The following is a 16,586-nucleotide window of genomic DNA, read 5'->3' on the forward strand; positions in this document are numbered from 1 at the left end:
TGAAGTGAGGTCGGATAGGTGTAGAAGCATCAGATGTTCTGGATTATTGTAGTGTACATAGGAAGTTTTATTTTCTTATTAATTATTTTGCTCCTGTGAATCTACACATTATATTGCAGTTTAATCCCAGATTATAAGACTTTATTTTTTTTTGTATCATTTAAGTGCTAGAGTGAAGAATTTTGTGTTGTGTTTTTAAATGTTTTTTTTTTTTTAACTGTTCTTCTTAATGAACTAATTTCTTTTGCTTCGTCTTTCAGCCTTCCGCTGCAGCCTACAGTTCCTTGGCAATGTTGCAGGAGGGAACCGGGATTCCCAAAATAGCATCTGGAAGCGTGCTTTTCCACATCTCTTCCTGTAAGTATGAACAAGCCGGTTTTCCATCTTCTACACTAAATCCCTCTCTTTATAATTAGCGATTTTGTGGCGGAGGCGGCTTGTAATCCAGCCGTCCCTTCCCTGATAAGATTTATTCACTCTCTATTTGGAGGTAACCCAGAACAAATGACCAGCGAGATCTGGCAACCAGGAGTTTTTATTGGTATCGCCCTGCGGTTCTGTACAGACAGAAGTTTCGTCTAAGTATCTCTCAGTTACTTGGAGCAGAGATGCCTCCAGCTGTTGCAAAACTACAACTCCCAGCATGCCCGGACAGCCTTCAGCTGTCCGAGCATGCTGAGAGTTGTAGTTTTGCAACAGCTGAAGGCACCCCGATTGGCAAATACTACTCTGTGACACTGATAAAGTACAATAAGTAGACAAATAGACGTTCTCCGATTTTTGTATAGGTTAAGAGATGTTAAAGGGTATGTATTGCCTGAATTTTTTGAGTGTTCCCCAATCAGGGTGCCTCTAGCTGTTGCAAAACCACGACTCCCAGCATGCTCAGATATCCTTTTGGGCATCCTGGGCATTCTCTGTGACCTGTGCAGAAACCATTCCATAGAAGAGGGAGACTGATCTGTGAGCAATAGCTATTGTCTTCTCTATCAGCTGTAATGCTGTACAGATCACTTTTTACAGTAGCCTCCTCCTTATTATCACAGACAGTACATGAAGTCTCATTTTTGTCATGCCAGGTGACCCCTTTTAAGGGCAGGGTCACACAGGGCACATCCACAGTGTATTTCATTCTGCGGATGCTCCGGCGGCAGTCACAGAGGGATCACCCTCTGTGACTACCGTCAGCGCATCCGCAGTGTGAAATGCGCAGTTGGATCCGCCCCATGTGACCCAGCCCTAAAAGAGGTATTCCAGACAAAAGCCTGTATCATGTTAGATTGGTGGGTAAGGGGCACTGAGCGTGGCAAAACTGCAAAACCTCAACCGCTCCGCCATACTTTTGCTTTCCTTGTCATTCCCATCTGACCCCCCTGTGTTCTAGTTACAAGCCGTACAATCTGTGTCAGCAAAACTATTTATTCATTCATTCATTCATTCATTTTGTTTATTTTTTTTAATATTTTCATTCACAGATGGCAAGCAGGTAGATTACAAATTTGAGAAATTGAGTTGACCTATTTTACATTTTATTATATTTAATTTTATTCTTCTATACAGTGATCCCTCAACTTACAATGGCCTCAACATACAATAGTTTCAACATGCAATGGTGTTTTCTGGACCATTGTAAGTTGAAACCAGACTCAACATACAATGCTACAGACAGTCCAGATCTGTGAAACGTGTCAATGGCCGGAAGAACTGACCAATCAGAATGGGCATTCACTGGTAAAACCCCTGTATTACTGAAGCGTATGCACTGACTGATGTTTGGTCGCGCCCCCCCTACAGTACAGGAAGGTATTACATGTTCTGTACTCTTTACCTGTACCAGGGTTACCTGCTCCTCTGGACACCAGGTGAGGGCGACTCCATGTTACTTTTTTAGGACACTGCCTACGGTACAGGAGCCTGAAGAAGCTCCTGTCCTCTACATAGACCAGTGTTTCCCAAGCAGGGTGCCCCCAGCTGTTGCAAAACTACAACTCCCAGCATGCCCGGACAGCCTTTGGCTGTCCGGGCATGCTGGGAGTTGTAGTTTTGCAACAGCTGGAGGCTCCATGCTTGGGAAACACTGACATAGACAGTGATTACAGCTCCCAGCAGATCTTTATTACTTTTATATATAAGGATTTGCTTTATCTGTATTAGTTATCTACTTATTTTTCTTTAATTCTCACTTTTTCCTATTTTTGGATGACATTTTGGTGCCTTTAGAACCAATTCCCAGGTTTCCATAGAGTTCTGGTCTCAACATACAATGGTTTCAACATACAATGGTCGTCCTGGAACCAATTAATATTGTAACTTGAGGGACCGCTGTATTTTAGGAATTGCCTGACCCATGAAGATGGGAAATTGGTTTGATTTATTTAAATATCATTGTATATTATTTGTCACCTGTTTTTTTTTTTTATATTTTAGGAGTTGCCTGTCCCATGACGATGACAAAGTCTTTGCTTACGGTTCCATGGTTTTATACACCTGTATGGATGAAGACAAAATAGCCGACCTGTTAGAACCTGCAAACCTTCCCCTCGCCCTGGGCGTAGTAAGCGCCTACAGCACGCGGTCAGATGCAGAGTGGTTGTATGTACGATTTGTGTTTCCCGTTATAATTGTAAATGAAGTTTGGTGCGACCTTACGGTTCACATATGGGCTTTATTATGCTGGAATTACATTGTTTAGTTTGTGGCATCGGCTCTGCTACTCCGATTTTCCTCTCCATTAAACTTCTTATAGAACATTATATTGTTCTTGACAGCTCCCTCCAATTTTCTATGGGTTCTGCCATAAATTGAATGTATATGTGGATGTCAGACACTTTTAAAATTCATGGACTTGTGTCGGTGGTGTCTGGCCTTGACTTACCCGTCCATAGAGATTAGATACTTTCACTGGAAGTTACTTTGTCTGCGGCCAGCAACTGTTATAGGAATGGCTGGATCTTGCCTTGCAAACGCTAGCGGGTGTAGCAGTGCTCCAGACAGCTGGGTCATGATAAGCCGCAGGCAGAGCGGAGTGCTTCTTTGGGGTATATTTTTGTCATGCCGAGCTTAAATCCTTCATTATACCAACACCTTTTCTTAACCCCTTAACGTAAATGTACGTCCTGGTGATGTGGTACTTAACGCACCAGGACGTACATTTACGTCCTGAGCATAACCGCGGGCATCGGAGCGATGCCGGCATCATGCGTGGCAGGTCCCGGCTGTGGATCGCAGCCAGGGACCCGCCGGTAATGGCGGACACCCGCGATCCCGCGGATGTCCGCCATTAACCCCTCAGATGCCGTGATCAATACAGATCACGGCATCTGCAGCATCGCGGTCACTTAACAGGATGATCGGATCGCCCGCAGCGCTGCCGCGGCGATCCGATCATCCTGCACGGCAGACGGAGGTCCCCTCACCTGCCTCCGCTGCCTTCCGGGAGTCTTCTGCTCTGATCTGCCTTCCCGCAGACCAGAGCACAAGATGACCGATAACCCTGATCAGTGCTATGTCCTATACATAGCACTGAACAGGATTAGCAATCGAATGGTTGCTATAAATGGTCCCCTATGGGGACTTTAAGAGTGTAAAAATAAAAGTAAAAAAAAATGTGAAAACCCCCTCCCCCAATAAAAACGTAAATTGTCCCATTTTCCCTATTTTACCCCAAAAAGTGTAAAAATAAATAAAAGAAAAAGAAAAAAAATATATTATTATTTTATATACATATTTGGTATCGCCGCGTGCGTAAATATCCATACTATTAAAATAAAATGTAAATGATCCCGTACGGTGAATGTAAAAAAAAAAAAAAGTCCAAAATAGCTGCTTTTTTATAACATTTTATTCCAAAAATTTTTTTATAAAAAATGTAATAAAAGTTTTGTATAAGCAAATATGATATTAATAAAAAGTACAGATCATGGCGCAAAAAATGGGCCCTCATATCACCGCTTATATGGAAAAATGAAAAAGTTACAGGTCTTCAAAATAGGGGGATTTTAAACTTACTAATTTGGTTAAAAAGTTTGCGATTTTTTTTTTTTAAGCGCAACAATAATAGAAAAGTATATAATTATGGGTATCATTTTAATCGTATTGACCCAGAGAATAAAAAAAACACATGTCATTTTTACCATAAATTGTACGGCGTGAAAACAAAACCTTCCAAAATTAGCAAAATTGCGGTTTTCTTTTTAATTTCCCCACACATAGTATTTTTTGGGTTGCGCCATACATTTTATGGTAAAGTGAGTGATGGCATTACAACGGACAACTGGTCGCGCAAAAAACAAGCCCCCATACTAGTCTGTGGATGAAAATATAAGAGTTATGATTTTTTGAAGGGGAGGAGGAAAAAACGAAAGCGTAAAAATAAAATTGTCTGAGTCCTTAAGGTCCAAATGGACTGAGTCCTTAAGGGGTTAAAGGGGTACTCCGCCCTTAGACACCTTAACCCCTATCCAAAGGATAGGGGATAAGATGTCTGATAGCGAGGCTCCTGCCGTTGGGGACCCCATGATCTCATTGCTGCACCCAGCATTTGTTTAGAGCATCGGATGCAGCGCCGGGGGCTCGTGAGGTCACGGCCACGACCCCCTCAATGCAAGTCTTTGGGAGGAGGCCGTCACGTCCCCTCCCATAGACTTGCATTTAGGGGGCGTGGTCATGATGTCACGTGCCTCTGCCCCGCATCGTCAGTCATGGAGCGAAGTTCTCTCCATGCACCGAATGTCTGGGGTGCTGCAGCGGGACCCCTGCGATCAGACATCTTATCCCCTATCCTTTGGATAGGAGATAAGATGTCTAGGGGTGAAGTACTCCTTTAAACCCCTATATAATTTATGCTTAAACATAGATAAATGAAAAAATTCGGCTTATCTTACCTGCTTGCCCACCACCTTTAGGGGGAGCTAAGGAGCTTTTTGCATACAGAACCATTATTGTGTTTAATGGAGGATGTACAAATATTTTCAATTAGCTCCCACTAGTGGAGGATATATTTGCTGCAGATGTGCAGTAGTAGTCTTAAACTTTTTTTAAGGTACCGTTTCTCCTTATAAAGACCATCACCTGGCGTTGGGAGTCTTGGGGGGGGGACCTTACACACAGTCTGATATCGTCCTGTGTGATAGGTCCAGCTATCAGCCAACAAACTAGCTTTGGGTCATTTGACCCATCAAAAAATCTTTAGCCCTTAACCGCACTTCTCCGCTTCCGACGGGAAATTGATGGAAATGGCCGCACATACTATTTAGCGATCATTTGTACAGCCCTCCTTGCTTGATGTTTGAGCTCTAAAAGATTGGCGCTTGTTTACTGTTCAGGGTTGGGCCATGTAATAGGGGCATTTACAGGCCGTGCTATTCTCCCTTGGAAAAAAAAATGCTAATTTGTTTATAGAATTCTGTGTGGACTACATTGCCATTAATGTGACGGCACATGCTGTCCTAGTGCAGAGGGTATCGCTAGTGTCACTGCCTGCCATGGGTTATTCTTACCCTCCATTTATAATGGGCTTTAACTGTACCAATTGGCCCAAATAGTACTGTAGGTTATATGCATAGTCCAAGGTAGACCAAAATGTTTTACTGTTTCTTGTTGCTGCTTTGTCCCCTTCCCTCCCCCATACTTTACACTGCGGCCTTTAAATAAGCTTCTGTGTATGAGAACAAGCATGGCAGGGAGTCAATGTCCTTCTTGTTTTACAAAGATAAAAGACTACCAGTAAGTATAAGGTTAGATACAAGCAATAGGGCAATTGGGCCTCAATAAAGGGGAGGGGCATAAGCTAAAATGTAATATATGGTTATGTCTTATGGGTTGTTTACAGGTAGTTGATGTATTGAACCCTAATCCTGCTCTTCTTTTAACATTCGGCGTATGATTATGTAGCTGAAACAGTGTCATTGTGTATCTCCAAAAAAAGAGAGAAGGGTCAAGGGGTTTGTAGACAATCGGGGAAAGGTCTTAACAGAGTTGGCGGAGGTTATTTTTTATAGAGCAGATGTTCCGACAGATTAAAGTGTAATTACCGCCATTCATCCCAGTTAGCGGCACTTTGTTTTATTCGGGAGGTCATTTGTTTTACAAGAATGTGGCTTAAAGCCTTCTTTTTGGACAGAGACCTCCTGAGCGGGTTCTGTGAAAAAATGCCTGTACTGAGATAAAATAAAGGGAGGGGAGGTAGGATTAATCGTATAATGGGGGCAGCGATTCACGAAATGAATAGCCTGCAGAAGAGAAAATCCTCCTACTTCAAACACAAAAAGAAAGAAAAAGAGAGGGAGAGACCTTGTTTGATGACCGTCATGATCACAGCCATTGCTCCTGGTCCAAATATTTCCTACATTTTCACCAAAGCAAAGACACATTGGTCACTTCTATTTACTTGGCGAGCTTGTCGCACAGATGTAGATTCCGCTAACTCCTCTCGGCTATCTTTAAGACATTTACAATGGTTTTATTGTAACAAACTGGACACTGGCCCAGAAATCAAGTGCTTACATGTCCGGTGGAAATGGACACAATGAGGGCTCTTACTCTTTCTTCTTGTCTTTGGTCTTTTACGTTCCTTATATATTATCAGAAAACTTCACATTATATAAATATAGGTTTTTATTACAATGAAAATATTTTGGTTTAAAAATGATATTTGGTGATTTCATGGAATTTCATAGTTTGCTACAGCTTAGAGGAGAACTCCAGATTGTCCCCCATACTGCCGGCAGTAAAAAAAAAAATAATGATGTACATCCCTTCTTTTGCTCCCCCGGGGCCTCCGGTAACCGGCTCCGGTCTCCGCCGCGATCCTCTTCCTGGTTGCTGGTGGTCGGTGAGTCATACTGCACTCAGCCAATCGCCGGCCGCAGCAAAGTCCTGGCTTGGCTGGCGATAGGCTGAGCGGCAGTGTGACGTTTTCGGCCCCGGCAGCAGGTGCCGGTGTAGTGAAGGATTTTGTGTCTTGAAGCGTTCTCACACTGCCGCTCAGCCTATCGCCGGCTGAGTTGGGACTTCACTGCGGCCAGTGATTGGCTGAGCGCAGTATGACTCACCGACCACCAGGAAGAGGATCCTGGCGGAGACCGGAGACGGTTACCGGAGGCCCCGGGGAGCGAAGGAAGGTATGTACATATTTTTTTGGTTTTTTTTCCTGCCGACAGTATGTAGGACAATTTTTATATTCTGGAGTTCTCCTTTAATGTTCAGCTTTGCTGTATAGATTTAGACAGATTCAGGAGAGTCATCTCATTATCATTAGAGGACAGGAGATTTAATACCATTTATTTATTTAGTTTATTTTTTAATACATTTTTTTTAAATTGTACTGCTAAAGGCCTAAATAAGGTTGGTGACATGTTTTCCTTCGGTCATTATTTTTAATTTTTATTTTATTTGTATAATGAATGACAAACCCTCAAAATCCATGTGGGACTTGATCTTACATTTTGCAAATACTCATAAAATTTTGTTTTGAAATGCATGCAATTTTGAAATGTAATTTTCTTTTAGACAGCAAGAAAATTACATTTTAGACCCATATATAAGATACCTAAAACCGTTGATACAAAGCTGTGTAAAATAGATGACTTGATAGAGGATGCTGTTAGAATCAATCTGGAAAGTTTTTGTTTGACAGTAATTGTAACTGTAGCGACCAGTGTCGGGCAGCTGCTGCAAGGGCAAATAAAAGTCATGGGGGGCATCAAAAGGGGCATAGATGCCCACAACAAGGAAATCCTTCTACTACGCTACAAATCACTAGTCAGACCACACATAGAGTACTGTGTACAAGAAACATATAGTGGATCTGGAGAGGGTTCAAAGGGTAATACGGGGATGGGAGGACTACAGTACCCAGAAAGATTATCAGACCTAATAACTATGTATGAATATATTAGGGACAGTACAGAGATCTCTCCTATGACCTATTAATACCCAAGAATGGCATCCTCTATGGCTAGAGGAAAAAAGGTTTCCACACCAGCACAGACAGGGGGTTCTTTACTGTAAGAGCAGTGATGCAAGAGCGGAGGACTGTCTGCTAGAAAAAGCGGTAATGGGGAACTCTCTAAAAGAGCCCAAAAGGGGCCTTGTGACTTTTTGGAGAGTAATAGGTTCTGAACAGGGGTTTTTGATCCAGGAATTTATTCTGATTGCCAAACTTAGTCAGGAAGGATTTTACTCACTTCACGCAGACGATCTGCAGTGTATTTTACTCTGCAGATCCGCCAACAATGGACCCTACAGTGTGCCTCCAGATGTGCCTGCTCAGAGTGGCAATCCGCCGCTACGAGCAGACACTGCGGTGTGAGTCGCCGCGCGCATGCGTAGTATACTCGCACACATCACTGCTGCGGATTGCCCCTCCGAGCAGGCACATCTGGAGGAACACTGTAGGGTTCATCGTTGGCGGATCAGCAGTGTAAAATACGCTGAGGATCCGTGCATGTGAACAAGCCCTAAAAAAGAGGAAATGTGTCTGGGTGAGTACTTTAGTCTTAGTCTAAACTGATTAGATTTTTTTTTTTTTTTCAGCTTTATAAACTGTTACACCAACAAATTTCTTTACTGAAAGGGCCTATTCCAGAAAATTCCGCTCAGATTTATTCTGAGTGGAATCTCCGCTTGCAGCTGCCTTGATGGCCGTGTGGGCATTAAAAGGGGTCCTCCGGTGGAAAACAAATGTTTTTAAATCAACTGGTGCAAGAAAGTTTATACAGATTTGTGAATTACTTCTATTTAAAAATCATAATTCTTCCAGTACTTATCAGCTGCTGTTTGCTTCACAGGAAGTTGTGTAGCTCTTTCTAGTCTGACCTCAGTGCTCTCTGCTGACACCTCTGTCTGTGTCAGGAACTGTCCAGAGTAGGAGCAAATCCCTATAGAGAACCTCTCCTGTTCAGGACAGTTCCTGACACAGACAGAGGTGTCAGCAGAGAGCAATGTGGTCAGACTGGGAAGAACTACACAACTTCCTCTGGAGCATACAGCAGCTGATAAGTGCTGGAAAGATTAAGATTTTAAAATAGAAGTAATTTACAAATCTGTTTAACTTTCTGGCACCAGTTGAGATATATATATATATATATATATATATATATATATATAGAGATATATATATATAGAGATATATATATATATATATATATATATATATATATATATATATATATATATATATATATATATATATATATATATATATAATAAAAAACAGTACCCCTTTAGGCACCATCTAATTTCCTGCAATAAAGTTCTGGGCAGAATTTCTGAATCTGCATTTGAAGTCTGCTATGGAACTTCTGTACTGTGCACAATTCAGTAGAATCTCATTGAGATCAATAGGATTCTGCTGCAATAGTTCAGAGCAGAATTTCCTTAGGGTGCAAGGGCCTTACAGCAGTGAGACTATAAGCGCTTTGCCAGATAAAGTGTCATGGTGAAACCACTAAAAGTTCTAGTTACCCGATTCTGGATCAGGGTTGATGATCCGGAAATTGTATCCCAATTGTCTGAATCAGTCCTGAAGGATTTCTATACCTGAAGGTGAAAACATTTTTTTTTATTTTTTATTTTTTTTCTAATTGGGAAGATTTTTTCTTCCTAGAATAAAGAAGCTTGGCCTCTGCTTTGTTTTTTTGTTTGTTTGTTTTTTTTGCCCTCTTCAGGATAAACACTGCAGAATAATAGACTGAACTGGATGGACTTGTATGTTTTTCTTATTTTTTTTTCTTAAAGCATGTAACACCCAAATGGCAACCAGAGAGTTAAGGCTGACTGCACATCTGAAGATTTATGCTGGTGTTTTTGATGCGATTTCCATCGTGGAGCAGTTTGTATTGTAATTATACTTCTCCATTAGAGCCGTTTATAGCTGAAACAGAGTTCAAAGCTTCCAGAAACCTCACAAGAGGCCCAACCTATCATTTATCTATGAAGGAATATTAATCCCGGGGCAGTAAATCACAGCACAGCGCAGCTTATCTCCAGCTCCCGGACCCACTTGTATGTCGTTCAATGAAATTCCACCACAAGTGGCTTTTATATTCTAGTTACTTATTTAGCCACAAAATAAAATGTTTGCCTGAAAGCGGATCACACTTTTTTTGTAATTCATCAGCTTGTTCCATTCCAAAACAATAAAAACAAGCAAACCTCCACGTCCAGCTAGGCACCCGTGTACGTATGCGTGTGTGAGTCTGTGTATATGTGTGTGTGTATATATATATATATATATATATATATAAATATATATATATATATTTATATGTGTGTGTGTATATATAGTTGTAATTGTTCCTTTTACAAGGATTCCACAGCAGCGTGCCGTTTTAATAGGTTTTGCCCTGATGTGACAACCCTATGTATTGTATAGACGGCCATCTTTCTTCTTTGTTTTTTCTTCTAGTTTTTTTTCTTGTCATTCTTCTCTCTTCTTTGTCTCATTCTCATCTATCTCAGCTCTTTTTCCTTTTTTTTTTCTCTTTTTTTCTCTTTATCATCTTAATTGTATCTTTCCTTTCTTATTTTCTTCTTTCTCTCCATTATCTAATTTCTTTCACTTTTTTTCTATTGTCAACTTTTTTCTTTTTTTTTTTTTTTTTTCTTTTTTTGTTTCTTTGTCAGCTATCTTCTTTTTTTCTATGTTTCCTGGTTTTTCTCTTCTATCCTAGCTCTTTTTTTTTTCTTTTTCTCATCTTTGCTCTTTTTTTTTCTCTTCTCTTTACTTTCTCTTAATCATCTTTGTTTCCTTTCCTTCTTTTTTCTTTTTCTCTGCGTTATCTAATTTCTTACTCTTTTTCTATTGTCTTCTTCCTTCACATCTTTCTTTTTTCTGTCTTTTTTCCTCTTATTTGCCTTTTCTTCTTTCTCATCTCTGCTTTAGCTTTCCTTACTCATTTTTCTCTTATTTCTCATCATTTAAATGTTCTCATCTTTTTGCCATCTTACTTATTTTTTTCTATAGTCTTTTTTTTTCTTCTTCTTTGTTTTCTCCTCCTTGTTTTTCCTCTTCTACTTCTTCTAGTTCTTTTACTTTCTTTAGTTTTTTTTCTCATCTTTTCTATTTTCTCTTTGTTTTATCTTTTCTTTCTTTTCTTTTCTTTTTTTTCCTTATTCTTTCTCTTTAAAAGATGCACATAAACGTTCTTAACCCTATTGGGATGGGGACGTTTATATGCATGATTTGTTTTTTGCTATGTGGTTATAAGAGTAATATTTAAGTTGTGAGCAAGTGTAAATTAATCTTTTTCCTATGTATTTAATTTACTTGGGTATGTGGCAGGTGATTCATTGACCTTTTTAGTGTGTATGGTTTATCTCATTATTATTTGGGATTCACGTTTTTGTGTGAAATGGTGAATATTTATTGTAGTATTGTAAGTTTTTTAGTACGGCACCTCAGTCCTTGGGACATTTTTTTTTCTTTTTGCTTTTTGATTGTCGTGAGGTTGTATTATCTGTTTGGCCCTGTTAAAGATTGCTCTTCAGTTGGGTTTAAACAAACCATTAATCTAAAAAAATGATATTATAAACCCTACAGTAGTTTTCCCTACTTTAATAATTATGTAGGATTTTTCTAAACACTATTAATTGTGAAAAAAGTTGAAAGTTTAATAATAAATCTGTAGGGTTTCGAGAAAAATCTTTGTACATGCCTACTTCAAAAGGTAAAAAATTTGATTTTGGGGTTGTTAGGGTTTCTTATTGTAATGTTGCCATTTGCCTAAATTTGTGCACCAAAATTCTGTCACAAAAGCCAACACTAAACTGTTGGGATGGAAATAGTAAATCTGGGCCTGTGTGGTAGTGGATAATAGGCATACCCCTATACATCCAAGAGAGTTGACCTGCTTAAATAAATTGGTTCAGATGACTTTACTTTTATTGCTATTAGCATCTTTATGTGTGGATACAACTTTGTAGAGTATAAAAATGATAGTAGCACTCTTCTGCACCCTTCTGTAGAAATATTTGTATCTTTATCAGGTACGAAAACAGTGCAACAGGAGACATACACAGGAGTGCTACCTGGTGACCATTGGCCCGAAGAAGTGTGTGTGCTGCAAGAAACTGCTGTAGCCACCAGATTGTGTGCACTTTTTGTAATAAAGTTACGAAGATTTCTACAAATGGGTGCTACTATCATTTTTCCTCTCTACGTAGTTGTATTCATTGGTCTGACCCAAGTGAGTGCCCCCTTTCCCCACAGTAATAGCCGTGTTCGTTGCTTGGATTGTTTCATCCAGGTGTGCACGCCTTTTATGAGCATTAGCAGTGCCAAAACTGCACTAATATATTTTGAATTGAATCTTTAATTTTGGACTCTCTACGAAAGTTTTATATTCAAGTAGGGGCCATGGTCGGACACTGTGTAGCAATAGGCCAGTATTGTATTACATTGTTGTCAATACATACCCAGAAATATATTTAAGTAAGAAAGCTTTGCCCACCATAGATAAGTGTAGGTCTGGTGATCACTGCCATTCCCGACAACAGGGAGTTTGTCAGGGTGCTACTGTGTATTAAACATATGGGTGATGGCTTGAAACTTCTTAAACCCCCCCCCCCCCCCCCCCCCCCATCCCTTTATCTGACAGTTGACAATTTACCACTCTACTGTAGATAATGGATATCATTGTTCTCTGCAAAAGAAATATAGCTGCTATCATTGATGGTGAAAACTTCTTTACGTGAAGAGGAATGCAATATATCACATGCCTTCGCCTTCAAGATTTATTCCTCTATCGTATTTCTCTCTCTTAAGGGTAGAGAATCCAGCCCCAAGGCTTGGGATTTCGATAGTTTCTCCTATTGTTCAGGATGACATTGTTCCCTGTCAGACCTCACTCACGTCAGGGCGGAATAGCGTGTTCTTATTTGTCTCTTGACATTGTTAAAAGTTTTACGAGCCCCACAAACGTCTGACTTGTAGAGTGCGCCTTTCTCCACTCGTCCTTCCCGTTTGTTCAGCCCAGCTTATGAGCTTACGCTTTCAAACAGGTTGTATAACCATTTGCAATGTTAAGTCGGCCTTTTGTAAAAGGTTTACAGTGAATGACGTTTAGGGATTGAAGTAAATACAAAACTTGTGCAGCTTTCATAGGAACGAGCGATACACCTAATGGTTATAGAAGTTGCTGAAGGCAACAATTAATTTGTATGTTATTGCTGTAGAACATTTATTGCTTGCATACTGTACCCTATCCACGTGAAATGTTAAAGGGGTACTCCGCCCCTATCCAAAGGATAGGGGGTAAGATGTCTGATTGTGGGGGTCTTGCCGCTGGGGACCCCCACGATCTCTGCTATAGCACCCCAGACACCTGGACACCTTCGCTCCGTGTCGTATTACTGGCAATGTGGGGCGGAGGCTTGTGACGTCACGGCTGCACCCCGCTCGTGCCGTCACGGCCATGCCCCCTCAATGCAAGTCTATGGGAGGGGGCGTGACTGCTGTCACGCCCCCTCCAGTAGACCTGCGTTGAGGGGGCGCGGCCGTGACATCAAGAGCCTCCGGCGCTGCACCCGATTCTCTAAACGAATGCCGAGTGCAGCAGGGAGCTCCCTTTCCATAATTCAAAATTAGTCTTCGGTTTCCGTGAAGACTGATCACAAGGAGGATTTCATTCATTCTACCAAAAACACAATTTCTGTTTGATTTAAATACAACTCCAAATTTGTATTGGAGCTTCCCTCTTCATTGCAGATAACTCCTCTTTGTAGCTCCAGAAGCCAAGATCTTGGGTTTTGTGTATAGTATATTGACCTCCACTTGAAGGAATACTTTTTGCAGGTACTCTTACCTAAAGGAAGCATTTGGTAAGACTTTTTTGGGGGGTTAAGAGTTTTAGTGGGGCTGAAATTCTGATTTATTCTTTCTGTTCTGGACCACTTCTGGTCCCCCACTCATGTTTTTTGAAACAAGCTTGGACAGCACATCTAGAAACTCTGGTCTCCCTTACGGTTTTCTTTTCAGAGATGCAACATGACCACCTTGTGGAGTGAGTGTAGATGACCTTGTGTGACATGTCATTAGAAGAGAACTCCAGACAAAATTTACTTTATCCCATATCCACAGGATAAAGGATAAGTAGCTGGTTGCGGGCGGTCCAACTGCTGGGACCCCCCACCTTCTCCGTAACGGGACCTGGCTCTCGGTAATGAGCGTGTGCTGTAGACTGCATGCGCTCCATTCATTTTTATGGGAGTGCCGAAAAGACCAGAGTATAGCACTCAGACATCATCGGCACTCCCATTCAAATGAATGGAGTGCATGACGTCTGCCGGTAGACGGCACGCTACTCACTGTGAGAGTCAGGGTCCTGTTCCAGAGATTGCGGGGAGTCCCAGCGGATGGACCCCCTGCGATCAGCTACTTATCCCCTACCTATCCTGTGGATAAAGGATAAAGTTAATTTTAGCTGGAGTTCCGCTTTAAATAGTTAGCCACTATTCATAATATTTGAGCCTACTGTCAGAGATATACATTGGTAGGATTTCCCAACATGTACCCCTGATGAGAAGCTTTGACATATGACACATGTCTACCGCAGGCATAGAAAAACCTAGTCTACGTTTGGCAAGATACTTTCTGGCGTATACATAGAACATCCCGCTTCTCTATAATGTAAACGTAGTCTTAGTTTTCCAGAGTAATGTATTTGGCATAAAAATTTAAAGAAACGTGGACATTTTCTAAAAAAACATAGAAAGACTAGGCTAAATGGAATTATCATTGCAGAAGATGATGACTCAAGAACTCTTTCATTTTCTTCTGTCTTCAGACACTTGATAGTCACCGACCGTTTCTTGAGGTGCCCTGAACTTGTCAAACAGATGTATGCTTCACACAGCCATGCGGATCGGTAAGTTCATGTTCATCTTTTTTTGATCATTGGGGTTTTATAGCATTGAGGTTTTATTAATGGCATTCAGGTTGCAGAGCATGCCCAGTTACTGTAAGATGGAGATGTAACAGAGCATGGTAACTATTCAGTTTCACCATATCCTATAGACTTTTAATGGAAAAGGGTTATGCATGTAGGGCCCCTTGTACATCATGATTGGGCACCCCCAGTGTCAGGACCATGGAGGTCCTAGCAATTGGACCCCCACAGATTTATACATTTAGGGCAGACACGTGCACTACTATATGTTTGTCATTCAAAAACCCCTTTTCTGTGTCCATAGTTCAATCAAATGTACCCTTTTTGGCATTATTTTAAATGTGTGTGGTTTCAAGCTGGCACACGTTCCCTAAGTACATGTTTCTATGTCTGTAATGGTTTTAAATTGGTTGGTTAACATCGCTTCTTGGCCACAAGCTGGCATTGAGCGAAGGTTTAGGATTACAGGACCCAAGTTGGCGCCATTACGGCTTTAAAGCACAATCTTCCTTCCTGACAAAGTGACCTGAAACTTTTTTTATTGGTTATTTTCCTGGTGTATTGTATGTTTTTATTGTCTATGCTTACAGTCATAGTGAGTAAAATATCAAAAACCCACTTATGACTTTGCAACATTTATTCTAATACATGAGCGACAGCAAACTCTTCCACTTGTGCCCTTCTTCTCATTAATATAGAGATGTTGATGGGAGGGTGTATGACTGTAGTTTTCATTTGTATAGGAACTTTATACATTAAATTATTATTTTTTTCTAATTCTGGATTATTTACGAAGTTGCCTAATTTTTATTTCATTTGCAGTGGAACAAACACAATCTGTTGCAAAGTTATACATAGTGAGTTGGGGGTGTATCACATAACCATTCTTTAAAGGAGTACTCCGCTGCTCAGTGTTTGGAACAAACTGTTCCGAACGCTGGAGCCGATGCTGGGAGCTCGTGACGTCATAGCCCCACCCCCTCATGACGTCACGTCCCGCCCCTCAATGCAAGTTTATGGGCTGTCATGCCCTTTCTTATAGACTTGCATTGAGGGGGCGGGGCATGACAGCATGAGGGGTGGGGCTATGACGTCACGAGGTTACGGCTCCTGCGTTCGGTACAGTTTGTTCCAAACGCTGAGCAGCAGAGTACCCCTTTAAATGGGCACTGTTATTTGAAAAAACTTTAGATTCTAGCAACATTTTAAGAGTTTTATTGGCTGGGAATGAGCTGGCGCATTGCGCCCGGTTCTGTCATGTGATCAGGATACACTCATAATGCAAGTCTTTGAAGCTTGTCTGAATCACGTGACACAGAGCAGGGATAGGAGTGTGCAGCCATTTGGTCTTCTCTGGCTCATTCTCCTGATCGGTGGAGGTTTAAACGCTCAGATCCCTGCCGATCAAAACTTTTGGAGACGTGACATCGCGCAACACCCCCTCCATTCATGTCTATGGGATTGGGCGTGTCGGCCGTCACATCCTCTCTCATAGACATTAATAGAGGGGTGTGGCATGAGGTCACGAGGGGGCGTGACGTCACTTCTCCAGTCTCTGAAACCTTTGTAGAATGCGGGTGCTGCACGGAAATCGCAGGGGGCCCAGCAGCCGGCCCACTGCGATCAGACATCTTATCCCCTATCCAAACAACAAGATGTCTTTGGCCGGAATACCCCTTTAAATATGTTTATAATAGT

At 41.2% G+C, this 16,586-nt stretch overlaps 1 protein-coding gene across 3 annotated transcripts in view; it reads left to right on the forward strand.

The window, feature by feature from the left end:
* ATXN10 (ataxin 10) overlaps positions 1–16,586 on the forward strand; it is a 257,913-nt gene that overhangs the window by 57,885 nt on the left and 183,442 nt on the right. For all 3 annotated transcript variants that reach the window (XR_008843212.1, XR_008843213.1, XM_056517502.1), the window contains exons 4-6: positions 261–357; positions 2,428–2,592; positions 14,787–14,867. Coding sequence is in view for 1 of the 3 variants with exons in the window: in XM_056517502.1 (XP_056373477.1) it covers positions 261–357; positions 2,428–2,592; positions 14,787–14,867 (343 nt within the window). In the remaining 2 variants the exon portion in view is untranslated. The remainder of the gene's footprint in view (positions 1–260; positions 358–2,427; positions 2,593–14,786; positions 14,868–16,586) is intronic.

The sequence above is a fragment of the Hyla sarda genome, chromosome 4 (assembly GCF_029499605.1).
Source record: "Hyla sarda isolate aHylSar1 chromosome 4, aHylSar1.hap1, whole genome shotgun sequence".
NCBI classification, from domain to species: Eukaryota; Metazoa; Chordata; class Amphibia; order Anura; family Hylidae; genus Hyla; species Hyla sarda.